This window comes from Salvelinus alpinus, chromosome 2 (assembly GCF_045679555.1).
Source record: "Salvelinus alpinus chromosome 2, SLU_Salpinus.1, whole genome shotgun sequence".
Classification (NCBI taxonomy): domain Eukaryota; kingdom Metazoa; phylum Chordata; class Actinopteri; order Salmoniformes; family Salmonidae; genus Salvelinus; species Salvelinus alpinus.
Window position 1 is genome coordinate 102464931 of NC_092087.1, and position 23428 is coordinate 102488358.

At 40.9% G+C, this 23428-nt stretch overlaps 2 protein-coding genes across 2 annotated transcripts in view; one reads left to right on the top strand and one right to left on the bottom strand.

Moving 5' to 3' along the window:
* Positions 1 to 23428, bottom strand: part of LOC139547632 (zinc finger protein 271-like) — a 271214-nt gene that overhangs the window by 227077 nt on the left and 20709 nt on the right. Inside the window, exon 3 of the mRNA XM_071356606.1 lies at positions 21315 to 21492. Within this exon, the coding sequence (XP_071212707.1) occupies positions 21315 to 21492 (178 nt within the window). The remainder of the gene's footprint in view (positions 1 to 21314; positions 21493 to 23428) is intronic.
* On the top strand, positions 4060 to 11441 carry LOC139546957 (zinc finger protein 271-like). Its single transcript, XM_071355957.1, has 4 exons — positions 4060 to 4605; positions 5067 to 5164; positions 5295 to 5472; positions 9220 to 11441. The coding sequence occupies exons 1-4, from the start codon at positions 4284 to 4286 to the stop codon at positions 10026 to 10028; spliced, it is 1407 nt and encodes a 468-aa protein (XP_071212058.1). The 5' UTR covers positions 4060 to 4283; the 3' UTR covers positions 10029 to 11441.

Genomic DNA, 23428 nt, shown 5'->3' on the forward strand with positions numbered 1-23428 from the left:
GCCTTCAGAAAGTATTCAGACCCCTTGACTTTTTCCACATTTTGTTACATTACAGCCTTATTCTATTGTGTATTAAATCATTTTTTCCCTCTCATCAATCTACACACAATATCCCATAATGACAAAACAAAAACAGGTCTTTAGAAATTGTTGCTAATTTATTAAAAAATAAAAAACTGAAAAATAACATTTACATAAGTATTCAGACCCTTTACTCAGTACTTTGTCGAAGGGCCTTTGGCAGCGATTACAGCATTGAGTCTTCTTGGTTATGACGCTACAAGCTTGGCACACCTGTATTTGGGGAGTTTCTCCCATTCTTTTCTGCAGATTCTCTCAAGTTCTGTCAGGTTGGATGGGGAGCGTCGCTGCACAGCTATTTTCAGGTCTCTCCAGAGATGTTAGATCGGGTTCAAGTCCGGGCTCTGGCTCGGCCACTCAAGGACATTCAGAGACCAGAGACTTGACCCGAAGCCACTACTGCATTGTCTTGGCTGTGTGCTTAGGGTTGTTGTCCTGTTGGAAGGTGAACCTTCGCCCTCAGTTTGAGGTCCTGAGCGCTCTGGAGCAGGTTTTCATCAAGGATCTCTCTCTACTTTGCTCGGTTCATCTTTCCCTTGATCCTGACTAATCTCCTAGTCCCTGCTGCTGAAAAACATCCCCACAGCATGACGCTGCCACCACCATGCTTCACCCTAGGGATGGTGCCAGGTTTCATCCAGACGTGACGCTTGGCATTCAGGCCAAAGAGTTCAATCTTGGTTTCATCAGACCAGAGAATCTGGTTTCTCATGGTCTGAAAGTCCTTTTGGTGCCTTTTGGCAAACTCCAAGTGGGCTGTCATGTGCATTTTACTGAGGAGTGGCTTCCGCCAGGCCACTCTACCATAAAGGCTTGATTGGTGGAGAGGTGGAGAGATGGTTGTCCTTCTGGAAGTTTCTCCCATTTCCACAGAGGAACTCTAGAGCTCTGTCAGAGGGACCATCGGATTCTTGGTCACCTCCCTGACCAAGGCCCATCTCCCCCTATTGCTCAGTTTGGCTGTGCCGCAAGCTCTAGGAAGAGTCTTGGTGGTTCCAAACTTCTTCCATTTTAGAATGATGGAGGCCACTCTGTTCTTTGGGACCTCCAATGCTGCAGAAATGTGTTGGTACCCTTCCCAAGATCTGTGCCTCGACCCAATCCTGTCTCGGAGCTCTACAGACAATTCCTTCTACCTCATGGCTTGGATTTTACTCTGACAGTCTCATAATAAAGGGTCTGAATACTTACTGTTATGTAAAGAATGTATATTTTTTATCTTTAATAAATGTTTCTATAAACCTGTTTTTGCTTCGTCATTTAAATGTTTTATATTTAACTAGGCAAGTCAGTTAAGAACAAATTCTTATTTACAATGACGGCCTACCGCTGAACAGTGCCTTGTTCAGGGGCAGAACAACAGATTTTTACCTTGTCAGCTCGGGGATTCGATCCATCAACCTTTTGGTTACTAGCCCAATGCTTTAACCAATAGGCTACCTGCTGCCCCAAATGATGGGCTATTGTGTGTAGTTTGCTGAATATATAAATATATTTTTTTTAATCCATTTTAAAATAAGGCTGTAACTTAATAAAATGTGGAAAAAGTCATGGTGTCTGAATATTTTCCAAAGGCACTGTACAAACATCACATTGAATATTCTCCTCACTTTGAAAAAATATTTTCCAAAGGCACTGTACAAACATCACATTGAATATTCTCCTCACTTTGAAAAAATCTCCATGAGGAAGAAAGGATTCCCAGATGATCTTAGATGTTATGTCTTCAGGATGTTCTGGGTTGATGGCTGTTGGAGAGGGGAGGGGCAGTTGAGTGAGCTGGGGCCTTTTATTGCCCTGCCTCTGGGAGCCTCTCAGCTGTGACATGATGAGAGAGAGTGAGAGAGGACATACCTGTAAGATATATTGTGTTATAAATGTACTTCTATTTGAAGAGGTTTTTTGACCATTTGGGTCCTAATCTCAAACACTCATGAAAACATGAAAACAATATTGTCCACACGAAAGATAGAATTTGGTAATAAAAAAGATTTTTGACAAGTTATATGCATGAAAATAAATATGTTTAAAAAATTTGACATTTTGGAGAGGTTTTTGCAGACTATATGGGAGGCCTAAGCCTTGTTATGGATACATGTCTATAAAGAATGACTGGTATAAGATATCAGCTCCATTTTTGCGGCACATGTTGACAAGATGTTGGGGAATCACTGGAGGGGAATATTGACCAACTGAGCATCTCAGTGTACAGTTCAATAAACACAAGAGTAGTTTTGTTACATTTCAGTCTTCTGTTATGTATTTAAAGTGTCATATTGGGATGTAAACTCAAATATGTGTACATTTAAAATGTATCTGACATGGTACTGGTGACTTCTTTTTTAAGCCCATAACCATGTGTGTGATGTGTAAACAACAAAGGGCACCCCCCCATAAAAAGATCCTGCAACAGAAAGCTGCACAATATGTTGAGTAAAGTATTTTGCTTACCATGACTATATCAAACCCTACTTCATGTGTTTCCACTATCATGTATCCTACCATGACTATATCCAACCCAACTCCATGTGTTTCCACTATCATGTATCCTACCATGACTATATCCAACCCTACTCCATGTGTTTCCACTATCATGTATCCTACCATGACTATATCCAACCCTACTCCATGTGTTACCACTATCATGTATCCTACCATGACTATTTTCAACCCTACTCCATGTGTTGCCACTATCATGTATCATACCATGACTATATCCAACCCAACTCCATGTGTTGCCACTATCATGTATCCTACCATGACTATATCAAACCCAACTCCATGTGTTGCCACTATCATGTATCCTACCATGACTATATCAAACCCTACTCCATGTGTTGCCACTATCATGTATCCTACCATGACTATATCCAACCCAACTCCATGTGTTGCCACTATCATGTATCCTACCATGACTATATCCAACCCAGCTCCATGTGTTGCCACTATCATGTATCCTACTTGGCTGAAGCTTTGATCCAGTGGAAGAAGTATTGAGGAGCAGGGAGGTTAAAGGTCACTTCAGGATACAGCTGTTACTCTACACTATCCCTAGATAATCCAGTAATGAGAGAAAATGTATAGAATATTTAGGGCCCTATAACATCTCTATCTATATATAACATCTCTATCTCCTTTTTTTTAACCTAATTCCATTTTCTCCGTTTGGTTTTTCCAGGTTTCTGATTTGTCCCTGTTTTTCTGTTTTTCTCTCTAAATCACACTGTTAATAGAATAACAACAACAATGGATGTTCTAAGTCCTCAACAATACTTAAACCACATCAGGAGACCACTTTTGAAGTCTGAGAAAAATCTAAGAAATTTTCATTTTTGTGTGTAGATACCCTTTAATTCAAGTGGCACCAGCAAGAGCCTTGCTTGGTTAGTGGTGTCTCTGTAGCACACATGTGATTGCAGAGTTTGCTGAACAAATCACAACAGGATTGATGCAAATAATCATGATATCATTCTGCCAGGTAGGCATAGACTACTTTGTAGTTAACATTTAATTGACAAGGTTTTTGGGAAAGCTTTTCCATCAACCAGAAGATGGTTGTCATTAGCATAATCGCCCAACAGCTAAACATAGTGGTAGACAAATGCACTCAGACAGGGGCATTTCAGGGCTTTTTCCTCTTCAGAAAGTTGAAGGAAAATACAAATCACTTAGGCTAATTTAGACGACTTGCAGGCAGTGGGTTCAGAATAACTATGACATAAAAATGAAAACTCTTTAATCTGTCACCTAATCCTACCTAATGGGCAGGTCAGCCCTGGAGGAAAGTATTGGCTGTAAGAAGTAAGAGAAAACATAACATCTGTTTATTTTTATTACCTCTCATGACATTGCTTGCAAGAATAAACATTGTAATTAATATTTTTCCAATCTGCGTTACCCACTCCAGTCAGCAGGTGGCGATTTGAGCCTTTCAGGGGATGCTGCTTGCGTGACGTATAATCTAATGGACGGAACTGGAGGCTTCAACAGCGACAAAAGGCTTCTGATTCAACCAACGTGGTGGTTTGCTAGCGAACATTAAACCGAAACATTGAAGCGTTTAAGACAAATCTTGTGTATATTATTCTTAGTGTTTTAAAAACAATTATGTTTACATATCTACTAGTTCATTGAAACGTAGATTGCTTGTTAAATTAGCTAATGTGTTAAATTGATACAGCATTAGGCTAATCGCCGGGAACATGAGCTCACTAATCTCGACGGAGAAAGAAGCTCTGGTGAAAGGAGAGGGAGAAGCTTTCAGGATGAAAAGGGAGGAAGAGGAGGCTATCTCATTGAAAGAAGAAGAGGATGATATTACAGTGAAAGAGGAATATGGGAAAGAGGTTGTGGAAGAGGAGGAGGTAGAAGCTTTCAGAATCAAAAAGGAGGAAGATGCCATAACATTGAAAGAAGAGGAAGAACCTTTTGGAGTAAAAGAGGAAGAGGAGGCTATCTCAATTAAAGAGGAGGAAGACGTTTTGGGAGTGAAAAAGGAGGAGGCTGACGATTCGATTAAGACCAGTGAGTACTGACTTAAAAACGGGCACAAAATATGCATTTCTTGAACTAATGTGGGGTTTGAAAGGGGCATTCTACTGAAGTTCTACACTTTAATATGTTGTTCAGTACTCAATAAATTGTTAAAGGTGCTATCCGTCATTGGTACATATATTTTTGTGACTTTTATATTAGATTTATTGAAATATCCATGTAGTCCACATTAAAGTGCACTTCATAAAACAGGCTTTTCAGAATTCAACATTGGTGCATAATTTCTACTTAAATTTTCAAAGGGACGCAAAAGGACCCCTTTTCTTGGAACGACCCTTTTACATTTGCAACACAAACAATATTTTAGGAAATCATGATGAAAGTGGCCATTATAGGCACTTTTTTAGACATATTCATGCCTCTTGTAAGACTCTGTGATTGCAATCGATGGTCATAAGTTCACCATCTGTTTGATGTTCTCGTTCACAAAGGAGAGAGACGTGACTATCGTGGATCCTCTGGGGAGCCTCAACAACATCCTGATGCTGACGAGGCAGAGAAGAGTCTCTCCAGATCAGACCACCAGATGGTACAGCTTGGTCTGGTCTAGCATACAGCTTGCTCTATCGGGATCTGGGTTTCTGTAAGGCACTTTATGACAACAGTGACATCAGCATCCATAATGATATGTGTCTGTGTCCCCTCTTTATGGTTACCAGGACAACGCTAGCCCTTCCTCCCTCCTGGAGTCCCCATGTCGTGCCTCTCCCGGTAGCGCCTTACTGCTGGGTATGAAGAGGTTGTCTGTGCAGCTGGTGGACTGCAGGAAAACAACGGGGCTGAGTGGAACTGTGAGAGGAGGAGAAGAGAAGAAAGGATCAGATTTGACACATCAAAGTAAGTGCTGTAGTTTAGTTTGAACAAATACAATAGATCTGCCCACTGGTATCTGTTACCAGGACAACCAGCAGAGTTCTGTTAGTTGACAGGAAGATAGACTGGTGGATATGGATGTTATGAATATCATAACACTGAAAAAGGATTCTGCCAATGAACAGAGAGAAACCAATAGACCATATAAAACCTTGATGAATGGTAGCTTTAGAGAGAAAGTTTCAAGATAATCTGATGTAAGGGGCTTGTTTTTCAAAAACATTTTCTCAAAATATTATGGATGTTACATTGTCTGTCCCAGTCAACCCCCCCTATCTTTACAAGACTGTAGAACAGGAAAACTAAACTCCAGACACTGTTAATTAATTAACTAATACTGGAGGAAAGCTGTGATCAGGCTGCCCACTCAAGAGAAAGCTTCAAACTGTAACCAGTGCCGTCAACCTTGTTCAGGTTATCAATCAACCTACCAGGGTAGTTACAAACAGTACAGAAATTAAATCATCAACATATTTTGATCATATCTTTACTAATGCTGCAGAAATGTGTTTTAAAGCAGTATCCAGATCCATCAGTAGTAGTGATCACAATATAGTAGCCATGTCTAGGAAAACCACAGTTCCAAAGGCTGGGCCTAATATTGTGTAAAAGAGGTCATACAATACGTTTTGTAGTGATTCCTATGTTGTTGATGTAAATAATATTTGTTGGTCCGTGGTGTGTAATGATGAGCAACCAGACGCTGCCCTTGACACATTTATGAAATTGCTTATCCCAGTTACTAATAAGCATGCACCCATTAAGAATATTACTGTAAAAACTGTTCAATCCACGTGGATTGATGAGGAATCAAAAAATGGTATGATGAAGAGGGATGCAAAAGAGTTGGCAAGCAGGTCTGGCTGTATAACTGATTGGCAAACGTATTGCAAATTGAGAAATCATGTGACTAAACTGAATAAAAAGAAGAAGAAACTACACTATGAAACAGATAAATGACATGAAGAATGATAGTAAAAATGTGCATGTGTCAGCATATGGTCTCACAAGGGGTCTGAGGATCTCATCTCGGTACCTATTGGCAGTCAGGCTACCTCTGGCGAGCACATGGAGCGCTGTGCGGCCCCACATAGAAATGCCACCCCACACCATGACTGACCCACCGCCAAACCGGTCATGCTGGAGGATGTTGCAGACAGCAGAACGTTCTCCACGGCGTCTCCAGACTCTGTCACGTCTGTCACATGTGCTCAGTGTGAACCTGCTTTCATCTGTGAAGAGCACAGGGCGCCAGTGGCGAATTTGCCAATCTTGGTGTTCTCTGGCAAATGCCAAACGTCCTGCACGGTGTTGGGCTGTAAGCACAACCCCCACCTGTGGACGTCGGGCCCTCATACCACCCTCATGGAGTATGTTTCTGACCGTTTGAGCAGACACATGCACATTTGTGGCCTGCTGGAGGTCACTTTGCAGGGCTCTGGCAGTGCTCCTCCTTGCACAAAGGCGGAGGTAGCGGTCCTGCTGCTGGGTTGTTGCCCTCCTACGGCCTCCTCCACGTCTCTTGATGTACTGGCCTGTCTCCTGGTAGCGCCTCCATGCTCTGGACACTACGCTGACAGACACAGCAAACCTTCTTGCCACAGCTCGCATTGATGTGCCATCCTGGATGAGCTGCCCTACCTGAGCCACTTGTGTGGGTTGTAGACTCCGTCTCATGCTACCACTGGAGTGAAAGCACCGCCAGCATTCAAAAGTGACCAAAACATCAGCCAGGAAGCATAGGAACTGAGAAGTGGTCTGTGGTCACCACCTGCAGAACCACTCCTTTATTGGGGGTGTCTTGCTAATTGCCTATAATTTCCACCTTTTGTCTATTCCATTTGCACAACAGCATGTGAAATTCAATCAGTGTTGCTTCCTAAGTGGACAGTTTGATTTCACAGAAGTGTGATTGACTTGGAGTTACATTGTGTTGTTTAAGTGTTCCCTTTATTTTTTTGAGCAGTGTATTTTTGTTTATTGTAGTTACTCTCAGTTTTAGGAACATCTTCCCAAATATTTCACTTTGTTTTTTTACTTTACCCAAAATATGACATCAGCGATAGTCAAAACGGGGAGATGTTACTGATGTGCTTTGTGTCTTCGACGTAAAAACAAGTTTTGGACTTCCACTTAAAATTACCTACTTTATGTTTAAGGAAGTGTGTACAGTCATGGCCAAAAGTTTTGAGAATGACACAAATATGAATTTTCACAGTCTGCTGCCTCAGTTTGTATGATGGCAATTTGCATATACTCCAGAATGTTATGAAGAGTGATCAGATGAATTGTAATTAATTGCAAAGTCCCTCTTTGCCATGCAAATGAACTGAATCCCCCCCCCCAAAACTGGAAGCTTCAAAAGGAGGGTGGTGCTTGGAATCATTGTTCTTCTTCTGTCACCCATGGTTACCTGCAAGGAAACATGTGTTGTCATCATTGCTTTGCACAAAAAGGGCTTCACAGGCAAGGATATTGCTGCCAGTAAGATTGCACCTATATCAACCATTTATCGGATCATCAATAACTTCAAGGAGAGCGTTTCAATTGTTGTGAAGAAGGCTTCAGGGTACCCAAGAAAGTCCAGCAAGCGCCAGGACCGTCTCCTACAGTTGATTCAGCTGCGGGATTGGGGCGCAACCAGTACATTGCTTGCTCAGGAATGGCAGCAGGCAGGTGTGAGTGCATCTGCACACAGACTGATATTCTGCAAAAGGTACAGGGATTGGACTGCTGAGGACTGGGGTAAAGTCATTTTCTCTGATGAATCCCCTTTTCGATTGTTTGGGGCATCTGGAAAAAAGCTTGTCCGAAGAAGACAAGGTGAGCGCTTCCATCAGTCCTGTGTCATGACAACGGTAAAGCATCCTGAGACCATTCATGTGTGGGGTTGCTTTCAGCCAAGGGTGTGGGCTCACTCACAATGTTGCCTAAGAACACAGCCATGAATAAGGAATGCTACCAACACATCCTCCAAGAGCAACTTCTCCCAACCATCCAGCAACAGTTCGGTGACGAACAATGCCTTTTCCAGCATGAAGGAGCAGCTTGCCATAAGGCAAAAGTGATAAGTGACAAACTCCAAGCATTGATTATGCAAGAATGGGCTGCCATCAGTCAGGATGTTTTTGCCCAGAAGTTAATTGACACCAGGGTGGAAGGCAGAGGTCTTGAAAAATAAGGGTGAACACTGCAAATATTGACTCTTTGCATGAACTTCATGTCATTGCCAATAAAAGCCTTTGACACTTATGAAATGCTTGTAATTATACTTCAGTATTTCATAGTAACATCTTACAAAAATATCTGAAGACACTGAAGCAGCAAAATTTGTGGAAATTAATATTTGTGTCATTCTCAAAACTTTGGCCACGACTGTAGGTCGCATTCTGTATCATACAGCTATGAAAGTTATATATTTAGAACCACCTGCTCGATTGGAATTAAGCGACATCTGTGTCTTGAGTGTCCTAGAACGGTTTAGTTGTTTGTGTTCTGACTTGAAAAACAGAATTAATAAATAAGTAATGTAAACATTATCAGTAATTACCAGGAAACTCTACATTTGTTTTAAAATCACACCAAGATTGTTAAAACTGGCCTTAGGTTATTGAGCGATCTGATTAGGATTTACCCTCGTAGCAAGGCCAATTTATCATGTGGAGGTTTCATTCGGGTCTCTTTTTTTTTTAAACACACTGTCTTTGGCAGGAGAAAGACCAGACTCAGAGGAACCAGGGACGTCCAAACCAACAAGAAGACACCAATGTTCCCACTGTGGAAAGTGTTTTAACCAGTTAACTGACCTGTACCAACATGAGAGAATACACACAGGGGAGAAATCTTACCACTGCTCGCAGTGTGGAAAGAGTTTTAACCGGTCAGGGGATCTGAAAAAACACGAGAGAATACACACAGGTGAGAAGCCTTACCACTGCTCCCAGTGTGGCAAGTGTTTCAACTGCTCAGGGGATCTAAAAAAACATGAGATAATACACACAGGGGAGAAGCCTTACCACTGCTCCCAGTGTGGAAAGTGTTTCAGCTGCTCAGGGGATCTAAAAAAACATGAGATAATACACACAGGGGAGAAGCCTTACCACTGCTCCCAGTGTGGAAAAAGTTTTAACCAGTTAAACAACTTAAAAGTTCATGAGATGATACACACAGGGGAGAAGCCTTACCACTGCTCCCAGTGTGGCAAGTGTTTTAACCAGTTTGGGAACCTGAAAACACACGAGAGAATACACACAGGTGAGAAGCCTTACCACTGCTCCCAGTGTGGAAAGTGTTTCAACTGGTCTCGTGATCTAAAAAAACATGAGAGAATACACACAGGGGAAATGCCTTACCACTGCTCCCAGTGTAGAAAGAGTTTTAGCCGTTTAAGGAACTTGAAAGTCCATGAGCTAATACACACAGGGGAGAAGCCTTACCACTGCTCCCAGTGTGGCAAGTGTTTCAACCGGTCAGGGGATCTGAAAAGACATGAGAGAATACACACAGGGGAGAAGCCTTAACACTGCTCCCGGTATGGAAGGAGTTGGAAGGAGTTCAAACCAGAAAAGCAACCTCAACCAACATGAGATAATACACAACGGGGAGAAGCACACAAGATACCACAGGAAAACTTATTTGATCAGAGGTTAGTTTGTTTAATAAGGATTGCGCCCCGGAGTTTACACTCAGAAATTTGCAAGCAAGACACTCAGTTCAAAAGACTGTGTTTTCCCTTTTTATCCCCTACTGAGGATCACCCCGCCCAGGGTGATGTCCCTTAACTTTAATACCATATAAGCTCATAATTAATAGTTGCTAATACAAAGATGTCTCTGCTAGGCGGAGTTCAGCTTATTGCGTTATTGGCAGTTAGTTTCCCAATCACTCTTCCCCTTATTGCTATCATGTCAGACTGGAAGTAAGACTGGAACATAGTATCAACAGGAACTCTTAGTTCCCTTTATCCATCTGTTACCTAAAATATAGTTTCAACACACAGACATCTGACTTTGTACAGTTGACCTTTTCATGCACTTGCAAGGTGTCAACCACTGATTCTTAATCTCAAGTTAAAGCAACACAAGAATCATTGTACTTTTGTCATCACAGGTGTTCCTATAATGTACAGATATCATCAAAGTTCTTACAAGTCAACTTACACACAGCTCTGACACACACACTTATCCCACCAGACATGCCACCGGGGGTCTTTTCACAGTCCCCAAGTTTCCAGAACAAATTCAAGAAAGCGTACAGTATTATATAGGGCCCTTATTGCATGGAACTTCCTTCCATCTCATATTGCTCAAATAAACAGCAAACCTGGTTTCAAAAAACAGATAAAGCAACACCTCACGGCACAACCCCTCTCCCCTATTTGACCTAGATAGTTTGTGTGTATGCATTGATATGTAGGCTACGTGTGCCTTTTACAAAATGATTTTGGTTAGGCCAGGGTGTGACTCGAGTGGAAATTCCAGTTTCTTTATTTCTATGTTTTCTATTTCTTTGTTTTTGGCCGAGTGTGGTTCCCAATCGGAGGCAGCTGTCTATCGTTGTCTCTAATTGGGAATCATACTTAGGCAGCCTTTTTCCACCTGTGTTTTGTGGGTAGTTGTTTTCTGTATAGTTGATTTGCCTTACAGAACTGTTCGTTCTTCTCTTTGTTCTTTTGTTCGAGTGTTTTTTGATTAAATAAAAATCATGAACACTTACCACGCTGCGCTTTGGTCCATGCCTTCCGATGAGAGACGTGACAATTATGTGTCATGTTTTGTGTTGACCCCAGGAAGAGTAGCTGCTGCTTTTGCAACAACTAATGGGGATCCTAATAAAATACCAAATACCGAACTCTGTTATTCTCTCTGAGCTCAGAAATAAAGAATCTTGGTTTGACTTGGACTCCAGCAGATCCTTATATTATAATATCCACTACAACTCACCCACAGATTGCTGTTTATCATTGTCTCAATGAAGAGTTCCTCGTTCCACTTTCCTGGGAGCATTTACAAGCCTCCCACTGGTTGAATAAACGTTGTTTCCACGTCAAATTAAAAAACATCCTTAACATTGATGAACCTTCACTAACTTCATCCCTAAACTAGTAACATTAACTATTGTCTATTGTTATTCTCAGTAACCTTCCTGGCCTTATGAAATCCAAGCTAAATACAATGTTCCCACCAGTTTTCATGTCTTTGGTTTTGCAAACATTTGTTTATTCGATTATTTTCTCATTAAGATGAATGTTGTTTTAATTCTATATGGGTCACGCATTGCTTTGGTCATATGTTCCCTTATGGGTCAATGGTTTTAATTAGAATATAGCAATGATGCTCTCTCCTCAATCACTTACAGTTTCTTTGGAAAGTATTCAGACCCCTTGACTTTTAGGTTTAGGTCATCAGTAAAGGGGACATCTTAAATATTACAATGACCCTTTCAAAGACAGACATCCCCCGGACCTCCCCCCATAACTATTTTTAAAAGGTTAAAAATGATCTGTTTTCTATAGCATTAAGGTCAGGGCTTTGTGATGGCCACTCCAATACCTTGACTTTGTTGTCCTTAAGCCATTTTGCCACAACTTTGGAAGCATGCTTTGCATCATTGTCCATTTGGAAGACCCATTTGCGACCAAGCTTTAACTTCCTGACTGATGTCTTGAGATGTTGCTTCAATATATTCACATAATTTTCCTCCCCAATGATGCCATCTATTTTGTGAAGTGCACCAGTACTTCCTGCAGCAAAGCACCCCATAACGTGATGCTGCTACCTGTGTGCTTCACGGTTGGGATGGTGTTCTTCGGCTTGCAAGCATCCCCCTTTTTTCCTCCGAACATAATGATGGTCATTATGACCAAACAGTTCTATTTTTGATTCATCAGACAAGAGGACGCCTTCAGGCGTTTGGAAATCGCTCCCAAGGATGAACCAGACTTGTGGAGGTCTACAATTTTTTTTCTGAGATCTTGGCAGATTTTATTTTATTTTCCCATGATGTCAAGTAAAGAGGCACTGAGTTTCAAGGTAGGCCTTGAAATACATCCACAGGTGCTCTTCCAATTGACTCAAATGATGTCAATTAGCCTATCAGAAGCTATGAAAGCTATGACATAATTTTCTGGAATTTTCCAAGGCTGCTTAAAGGCACAGTCAACTTAGTGTATGTAAACTTCTGACCCACTGGGATTGTGATACAGTGAATGGTAAGTGAAATAATCTGTCTGTAAACAATTGTTGGAAAAATGACTTGTGTCATGCACACAGTAGATGTCCTAACCGACTTGCCAAAACTATAGTTTGTTAACAAGAAATTTGTGGAGTGGTTGAAAAACGAGTTTTAATGACTACAACCTAAGTGTATGTAAACTTCGACTTCAACTGTATATATTGTATACTGTATCCTTCACTATCTATTCTTTACCATCTATTGCATCTTAGCTGCTCTGTTACTGCTCATCCATATGTTTTATACTTATATATATCCCATTCCTTTACTAGATTATATACATTAGGTTTAGTTGTGGAATTTGTTAGATATTACCTGTTAGATACTGCTGCACTGTCGGATCTAGAAGCATAAGCATTTTGCTACGCTCACAATAACATCTGCTAACCATGTGTATGTGACATGATGATTGATGCTTGGTTGCCATTTGACAAATAATATTGCTCTCATCCATAATAATCTCATTGTGTATGTAGCCTACCATCACTGTATATGTGAGCTGCTGACTACAGTGCACGGGACAAGAGGACATTTTCTATTTCACGCAACAGTTTGACCCCAGGAAAGTAAAACAAAGAACTCTTCATTGAGACAATGATAAACAGCAATCTGTGCGAGAGTTGTGGTGGATATTATAAAATAAGGATCTGCTGGAGTCCAAGTCAAACCAAGATTCTTTATTTCTGAGCTCAGAGAGAATAACAGTTACACAGCGCAGTGTAGACAGTTTGAATTCCTGAAGCATTGGGTGATGAGCACATATCTTTATAGTTTCCTGTTCCTGGGAGGGACTTTATTCATACAAGGATGCAGGTGCAGCTGGTTTGCAACACAGGATGATACTCCCAGGACCAGGAGATTATAATAGGTCAGTTTCACAAGGTTAGTCTGTGGTGGTTAATTTCTGTATTACCAAATGAGAGACAAACTTCACACACTAATCAGAGTTATACTTAAAAACTTCACACACCAATCAGAGTTATACTTAAACTACATCTTTAATAAAGATCCACCCCCTAGTCGACATAAACCACAGATATTAGGAACAGTTTACAAAGTGAGACTTTATAATGAGAAAGGAGTATCCCGTAGCCAGATAGCATTCGCTATAATTTATCATTCAGTTTGGTCCCTAAGACGAGGTTCTAATCTCATTCCTGGTACTTCATAGCACAAAAACACCAACTCATCCAATGGCATAACTCAATTGTCAACTCTAGATACTCCCATCTCAAGTAAAACCCCTTCTTGACCCCACTCCTGGACAAGCTCACTGAGGGGAGCCTCTAGGTCATACACTATCCCAGGATAAGTGCAACATCAGAGAGGACACACAATGGTTCCAGACACTGCCATACACCTCCCCCCAATGCCAAAGGAGGGAGTGACTTGCGCACAGACATTGTGGAAACCAGTAATTGGTTCCCCATTAATCACACCATCCCTTCACATAGTTTAACAGATACATTCACATATGAAGACAATGTTCCCTCTTCCCTTCCTGATATTCTGCATAGCACCAGGGACATGTGAAAGACAAGCCTGACCTCTCCCCTCTCTGGGCCCCAGGTGACTGAGCCCCAGCTGAGGGAAGAAGTGCAACTGCCATCACCAGAGTCCGAAGGGATACATTCTAATAACAAGTATATCACATCAGCATATTATGCAGATAAGACATCTTAATTATCTATGTTACCCAACTAATTCTGATTCATCCGCCACAAGTCACATACTCAGATATGTGGACACATACAATTAACATTTTGCATTACAGAGTCTGTGAACATTTTCATTTCATTAAATCATCAGTGGGCCAACAATGCAAATGTAAACAACGGAACAAATGCATCACATCCAAATATCACTTGATTATCTGTAGTGCTGGAGGAAAGACACCCAGATAAACACAAACACAGAGTTTAAAAAAGGACCATTTAAAACAGAAGGAATCTGACCTACTCTATATTCAAACTCCATATTCAATTCATGTTTTCTAATAAAAACATACAAATATATGTTTTAGTATACTTTGTACAATTCAAGTTCATATGGTAAAAACAGGTAATCATTATTATTCAACAATATAAGACAGCAAGTCCCCTGTGTGTATTCTCTCATGCCATTTCAGCTCCCCCGGCTGGTTGAAACACTTTTCACATTGGGAGCAGTGGTTAGGCTTCTCCCGTGTGTATTCTCTCATGTTTTTTCAGGTTCCCTAAATCGTTAAAACTCTTTCCACACTGGGAGCAGTGATAAGGCTTCTCCCCTGTGTGTATTCTCTCATGCCGTTTCAGATCCGCAGGCTGGTTGAAACACTTTCCACACTGGGAGCAGTGGTAAGGCTTCTCCCCTGTGTGTATTCTCTCATGCCATTTCAGCTCCCACGGCTGGTTGAAACACTTTCCACACTGGGGGCAGTGGTAAGGCTTCTCCCCTGTGTGTATTCTCTCATGCCGTTTCAGCTTCGCCGGCTGGCTGAAACCCTTTCCACACTGGGAGCAGTGGTAAGGCTTCTCCCCTGTGTGTGTTCTCTCATGTTTTTTCAGGTTCCCTAAATCGTTAAAACTCTTTCCGCACTGGGAGCAGTGGTAAGGCTTCTCCCCTGTGTGTATTCTCTCATGCCGTTTCAGCTTCGCCGGCTGGCTGAAACCCTTTCCACACTGGGAGCAGTGGTAAGGCTTCTCTGTGTGTATTCTCTCGTGTTGGTTCAGGTTTCCTTTATGGCTAAAACTCCTTCCACACTGGGAGCAGTGGTAAGGCTTCTCCCCTGTGTGGATTCTCTCATGTTGTTTCAGGTCCCATAACCGGTTACAACCCTTTCTACAGTGGGAGCACTGGTGTCGTCTTGCTGGTTTGGACGTCCCTGGCTCTGGTTCCTCTGAGTCTGGTCTTTCTCCTGCCAAAGACAGTGTTTAAAAAAAAATTTGAGACCTGAATGAAACCTCCACATGATAAAACAACCATGCTACGAGGGTAAATCCTGAATCAGATCTCTCAATAACCTGAGGCCAGTTTTAACAATCTTTGTGTGATTTTAAAACAAATGTTGTAGAGCATCCTGGTAATTACTGATATGTTTACATTACTTATTTTATTCATCCTGTTTTACAAGTCAGAACACAAAAAACTAGACAGTTCTATGACACTAACACAGACATCGCTGGATTCCTATCAGCAGGTGGTTCTAAATATATAACCTTCATAGTTGTATGATACAGAATGTGACCTACAAACTTCCTTAAACATAAAATAACTAAATAGTTAATTTTGTGTGATAGTCCAAAACTAGTTTCTACGTCGAAGACACAAAGCACATCAGTAACATCTCCCTGTTGTTGAAAGGGTTCGACACATGATGTTTAAATGGCCCAATTTCTTATTTAGACGTTCACAGATTTTCAAAATTTGACTATCGCCGATGTCATATTTTGGGTAAAGTAAAAAATAAGGTGAAATATTTTGGGTAGATGTTCCTAAAACTGACAGTTAATACAATTAACAAAAATATAAACTCAACATGTAAAGTGTTGGATGTTTAATGAGCTGATAAAAAAAGATTGCAGAATTTTTTACATCCCTGTTAGTTAACATTTATTCTTTGCCAAGATAATCCATCCTCCTGACAGGTGTGGCATATCAAGAAGCTGATTGAACAGCTTGATTATTACACAGGTGCACCTTGTGCTGGGGATAATAAAAGGCCACTCGAAAATGTGCAGTTTTGTCACACAACAATGCCACAGATCTCTGAGGGAGCGGGCAATTGGCATGCTGACTGCAGGAATGTCCACTGGAACTGTTGCCAGGGAATTTAATGTACAGTACCAGTCAAAAGTTAGGACTCACCTACTCATTCAAGGGTTTTTCTTTATTTTTACTATTTTCTACATTGTAGAATAATAGAGAAGACATCAAAATTATTAAAAAACACATGGAATCATGTAGTAACCACAAGTGTTAAACAAATCAAAATATATATTAGATTCTTTAAAAGTAGCCACCCTTTGCCTTGATAGCTTTGCACACTCTTGGCTTTCTCTCAACCAGCTTCACCTGGAATGCTTTTCCAATAGTTGTGAAGGAGTTCCCACATATGCTGAGAACTTGTATGCTGCTTTCCCTTCACTCTGCAATCCAACTCATCCCAAACCATCTCAATTTGGTTGAGGTCGGGGGATTGAGTAGGCCAGGTCATCTGATGCAGCACTCCATCACTCTCCTTCTTGGTCAAATAGCTCTTACACAGCCTGGAGGTGTGTTGACCAAGGTCATTGTCCTGTTGAAAAATAAATGATAGTGGGACTAAGCCCAAACCAGATGGGATGGCGTATCGCTGCAGAATGATGTGGTAGCCATGCTGGTTAAGTGTGACTTGAATAAATAAATCACTGACATTGTCAACAGCAAAGCAACCGCACACCATCACATCTCCTCCTCCATGCTTCACGGTGGGAACCACACATACGGAGATCATCCGTTCACCTCCCTCACATCTCACAAAGACATGACGCTCGGAACCAAAAATCTCAAATTTGGACTCATCAGACCCAAGGACAGATATCCACCGGTCTAATGTCCATTGCTCGTGTTTCTTGGCACAAGCAAGTCTCTTCTTATTGGTGTCCTTTTGTAGTGGTTCCTTTGCAGCAATTCGACCATGAAGGCCTGATTCACGCAGTCTCCTCTGAACCGATGATGTTGAGATGTCTGTTGCTTGAACTTTGTGAAGCGTTTATTTGGGCTGCAATTTCTAAGGCTGGTAACTCTAATGAACTTATGCATCAGAAGTAACTCTGGGCTTTCCATTCCTGTGATGGTCCTAAAAGTAATGATGGACTGTTGTTTCTCTTTGCTTATTTGAGCTGTTCTTGACATAATATGGACTTCGTCTTTTACCCAACAGGGCTATTTTCTGTATACCACCCCTACCTTGTCACAACACAACTGATTGGCTCAAACACATTAAAACCTGTTATGGCTAGGGGTTCCGCTAGCGGAACGTTTCGACAACATCCGGTGAAATTGCAGAGCGCGAAATATATATATTTTTTATTAGAAATATTTAACTTTCATGCATTCACAAGTGCAATACACCAAATTCAAGTTTAACTTCTTGTTAATCTAGCCACCGTGTCAGATTTCAAAAAGGCTTTATGGCAAAAGCAAACCATGTGATTATCTGAGGACAGCACCCCAACAAACAAACACATGACAATCATATTTCAACCCGCCAGGCGCGAAACAAAAGTCAGAAATAACGATATAATTCATGCCTTACTTTTGAAGAGCTTCTTCTGTTGGAACTCCAATATGTCCCATAAACATCACAAATGGTCCTTTTGTTCGATTAGTTCCGTCGTTATATCTCCAAAATGTCCATTTATTTGGAACACCGGTTCCAACTCACCCAACATGACTACAAAATATTTAATAAGTTACCTGTAAACGCTGTCCAAACATTTCAAACAACTTTCCTAATCACACTTCAGGTATTTTAAAAGGTAAATAATCGCTAAAATTTAAGATGGGATAAACTGTGTTCAATACCGGATAAAAACAACGTGAAGCGTGTGACCTGGAGCGCGCATCAAAACATTAGAGAGCACTAGGCTGGACCCTCGTTCTGAATAGCCGTACTTCTTCATTTCTCTTAAGAAAAACATCAACCAATTTCTAAAGACTGTTGACATCTACTGGAAGCAATAGGAACTGCAACCAAGTGCCACAGAAAAGTGCCACACAAAACCAATTGAAAACAGAGTCAACTCAACAAAACAAACATCCTCCTGGATGGTTTGTCCTCGGGGTTTCACCTGCAAAATAAGTTCTGTTATACTCACAGACATCATTTTAACAGTTTTAGAAACTTTAGAGTGTGTTCTATCCACATCTACCAATTATATGCATATCCTAGCTTCTGGGCCTGAGTAGTAGGCAGTTTACTTTGGGTACGCTTTCAACCAGGATGTGAAAATACTGCCCCCTATCCCAAACAGGTTTTAAGGAAAGGAATTCCACACCTTAACTTCTAAAAAGGCACACATGTTAATTGAAATGCATTCCAGGTGACTACCTCATGATGCTACAGCCCTCCTTTAATACTCCATGTGTCATCATTAGATGCTACAGTCCTCCTTCAAGACTCCATCATGTTTCATCATTAGATGCTACAGTCCTCCTAAGACTCCATAATGTTTCATCATTAGATGCTACAGTCCTCCTTTAAGACTCCATAATGTTTCATCATTAGATGCTACAGTCCTCCTTCAAGACTCCATCATGTTTCATCATTAGATGCTACAGTCCTCCTTTAAGACTCCATAATGTTTCATCATTAGATGCTACAGTCCTCCTTTATGACTCCATCATGTTTAGAATGTGTCTGGAAGCGCTACTCTATCTATTGTACTCTTATCCTTTCGGTTGTAATAATATTTAATAATAATGTTATACTAAGTAATAACTAACTTTAATAACTAGGGTTAATACCTGCCAGGCGCACCAACAAAATCTTTCTTTAACCCCCTCTAACAATACCGCTACAGAATTAGCATAGTAGGCCATGTAACTGAAGGTAATCTGAAATATTTAGAACTAACTTATTCCTTGCCACCCATTCTGAAACTAACTGCAGCTCTATGTTAAGTGTTGCAGTCATTTCAGTCGCTGTAGTAGCTGACGTGTACAGTGTTGAGTCGTCCGCATACATAGACACACTGGCTTTACTCAAATGTCATTAGCATGTTGTTGGTAAAGATTGAAAAAAGTAGGTGCCAAACAGCTGCCCTGGGGAATTCCTGATTCTACCTTGATTTTGTTGTACAGGCTTCCATTAATGAACACTCTCTGTTAGACAGGTAACTCTGGGGTGGTAGGCCAGTAACCGAAAGATTGTTGGATTCCCGAGCTGACAAGGTAAAACTCTGTTGTTCTGTCCCTGAACAAGGCTGTTCACTGTTCCTAGGCCGTCATTGAAAATAAGAATTTGTTCTTAACTGACTTGCCTAGTTAAATAAAGGTTACATTTTAAAATATATTATTAAAAAATGTATCCACAATATAGCAGGGGGTGTAAGGCCATACGTCTTTTTCAGCAGCAGACTACGATCGATAATGTCAAAAGCCGCACTGAAGTCTAACAAAACAGCCCTAACAATATTTCTATCATCATCAACTTCTCTCAGCCAATCAGTCATTTGTAAGTGCTGTGCTTGTTGAATGTCCTTCCCTATAAGCTGAAAGTCTATATTTGTTTACTGTAAAATAACATTGTATCTGGCCAAACTATTTTTTCCCAAAAATGTAAGGGTTGGTAATAGGCTGATTACTGGCTTAAATAGCCGACCAAAGGGAGCTTTACTATTCTTGGGTAGTGGAATGTCTTTAGCTTCCCTCCAGGCCTGAGGGCACACACTTTCTAGTAGGCTTAAATTAAAGACAAGGCAAATAGGAGTGGCAATATCGGCCGCTATTATCCTCAATTTTCCATCCACGTTGTCAGACACCAGTGACATGTCATTGTTGATTTTTTTGCCCAAAATGTCATTGAAGATGCTCCAAAGATTTTTACTATCATTCTTCATGTCATTTATCTTTGTTTCATAGTGTAGTTTCTTCTTCTTTTTTTTCAGTTTAGTCACATGATTTCTCAATTTGCAATACGTTTGCCAATCAGTTATACAGCCAGACCTATTTGCCATCTCTTTTGCCTCCCTCTTCATCATACCATTTTTTGATTCCTCATCAATCCACGTGGATTTAACAGTTTTTGCAGTCATTTTCTTAATGGGTGCATGCTTATTAGTAACTGGGATAAGCATTTTCAAATGTGTCAAGGGCAGCGTCTGGTTGCTCATCATTACACACCAAGGACTAACAAATATTATTTACATCAACATAGGAATCACTACAAAACGTATTGTATGACCTATTATACACAATATTAGGCCCAGCCTTTTGGAACTTTGCTTTTCCTAGATATGGCTACTATATTGTGATCACTACATCTGATGGATCTGGAAACTGCTTTAAAACACATTTCTGCAGCATTAGTAAAGATATGATCAAAATATGTTGATGATTTAATTTCTGTACTGTTTGTAACTACCCTGGTAGGTTGACTGATAACCTGAACCAGGTTGCCAGCACTGGTTACAGTTTGAAGCTTTCTCTTGAATGGGCAGCCTGATCACAGCTTTCCTCCAGTATTAGTTAATTAATTAACAGTGTCTTGAGTTTAGTTTGCCTGTTCAACAGTCTTGTAAAGATAGGGAGGGTTGACTGGGACAGACAATGTAACATCCATAATGTTTTAAGGAAAAGTTTTTGTAAAACAGGCATCTTACATCAGATTATCTTGAAACTTTCTCTCTAAAACTAACGTTCATCAAGGTTTTATATGGTCTATTGGTTTCTCTCTTTTCATTGGCAGAATTATTTTTCAGTGTTATGATATTCACAACATCCATATCCACCAGTCCATCTTCCTGTCAACTAACAGAACTCTGCTGGTTGTCCTGGTAACAGATACCAGTTGGCAGATCTATTTTATTTGTTCAAACTAAACTACTTACTTTGATGTGTCAAATCTGATCCTTTCTTCTCTTCTCCTCCTCTCACAGTTCCACTCAGGCCCGTTGTTTTCCTGCAGTCCACCAGCAGCACAGACAACCTCTTCATACCCAGCAGTGAGGCGCTACCGGGAGAGGCACGACATGGGGACTCCGGGAGGGAGGAAGGGCTAGCGTTGTCCTGGTAATCATAAAGAGGGGACACAGACACATATCATTATGGATGCTGATGTCACTGTTGTCATAATGTGCCTTACAGAAACCCAGATCCCGATAGACCCAGCTGTATGCTAGACCAGACCAAAATGTACCATCTGGTGGTCTGATCTGGAGAGACTCTTCTCTGCCTCGTCAGCATCAGGATGTTGTTGAGGCTCCCCAGAGGATCCACGAAAGTCATGTCTCTCTCCTGTGTGAACGAGAACATCAAACAGATGGTGAACTTAAGACTCTGTGATTGCAATCGATGGTCATACAAGAGGCATGAATATGTCTAAAAAAGTGCCTATAATGGCCACTTTCATCGTGATTTCCTAAAATATTGTTTGTGTTGCAAATGTAAAAGGGTCGTTCCAAGAAAAGGGGTCCTTTTGCGTCCCTTTGAAAATGTAAGTAGAAATGATGCTCCCAGATGTTGAATTCTGAAAAGCCTGTTTTATGAAGTGCACTTTAATGTGGACCACATGGATATTTCAATAAATCTAATATAAAAGTCACAAAAATATATGTACCAATGACGGATAGCACCTCTAACAATTTATTGAGTCCTGAACAACATATTAAAGTGTAGAACGTCAGTAGAATGCCCCTTTCAAACCCCACATTAGTTCCAAGAAATGCATATTTTGTGCCCGTTTTTAAGTCAGTACTCACTGGTCTTAATCGACTCTTCAGCCTCCTCCTTTTTCACTCCCAAAACGTCTTCCTCCTCCTCTTTAATTGAGATAGCCTCCTCTTCCTCTTTTACTCCAAAAGGTTCTTCCTCTTCTTTCAATATTATGGCATCTTCCTCCTTTTTGATTCTGAAAGCTTCTACCTCCTCCTCTTCCACAACCTCTTTCCCATATTCCTCTTTCACTGTAATATCATCCTCTTCTTCTTTCAATGTGATAGACTCCTCTTCCTCCCTTTTCATCCTGAAAGCTTCTTTCTCCGTCGAGTTTAGTGAGCTCATGCTCCGGGCGATTAGCCTAGTGCAATATCAATTTACCACATTAGCTAATTTAACAAGCAATCTACGTTTCAACGAACTAGTAGATATGTAAACAGATTTGTGTTTAAAACACTAAGAGTAATATACACAAGATTTGTCTTCAAAGCTTCAATGTTTCTGTTTAATGTTCGCTAGCAAAGCACCACGTTGGTTGAATCAGAAGCCTTTTGTCGCTGTTGAAGAAGCCTCCTGTCCCGTCCACTAGATTGTACGTCACGCAAGAAGCATCACCTGAAAAACTCATATCGCCATCTGCTGACTGGAGTTGGTAACGCAGTTTGGAAAAATATTAATTACAATGTTTATTTTGGCAAGCAAAGTCATAAGAAGTAATTTAAAAACAACCAGATGTTATGTTTTCTCTTACTTCTTACAGCCAATACTTTCCTCCAGGGCTGACCTGCTCATTAGGTAGGATTAGGTGACAGATTGACAATGGTGGCATATTCCGAGCTAAATTGACCAAAGCTCATCGCTAACAACACATAATAACACCTCACATAATGCTGCCCAAAAATAATGAAAACTTCTCTCACCCAGTGGCATGTGGGCTATTTAGGTGAGTGTTGCTGTTGCCACATGTAGCAGTGCCCGCTTTGTTTAAGGACAGATAGGACGTGGACAGATAGGGCTCTACCTTTGTAGAGCACATGCCCCTTTGCCCTTACAGTCTCTGAAGTGCCCTTTTGGGTGGTGGTATAATCTGTATTCATTTTTTGTCATAGTTATTCTTAACCCACTGCCTGCAAGTCATTGTTAAATTCACCTAACTGAATATTTTACAGGTAGACCTTCTCTCACTCTCTCATCATGTCACAAGCTGACAGGCTCCCAGAGGCAGGGCCATAAAAGGCCCCAGCTCACTCAACTGCCCCTCCCCCCTCCAACAGCCATCAACCCAGAA

Excerpts from the sequence above, each read along its gene's own strand:
- LOC139546957 (XM_071355957.1), top strand. The coding sequence starts at position 4,284 with ATGAGCTCACTAATCTCGACGGAGAAAGAAGCTCTGGTGAAAGGAGAG. Across the intron at positions 4,606-5,066 it reads TGACGATTCGATTAAGACCA|GAGAGAGACGTGACTATCGT; the intron begins GTGAGTACTGAC and ends TCGTTCACAAAG. Across the intron at positions 5,165-5,294 it reads CCAGATCAGACCACCAGATG|GACAACGCTAGCCCTTCCTC; the intron begins GTACAGCTTGGT and ends TATGGTTACCAG.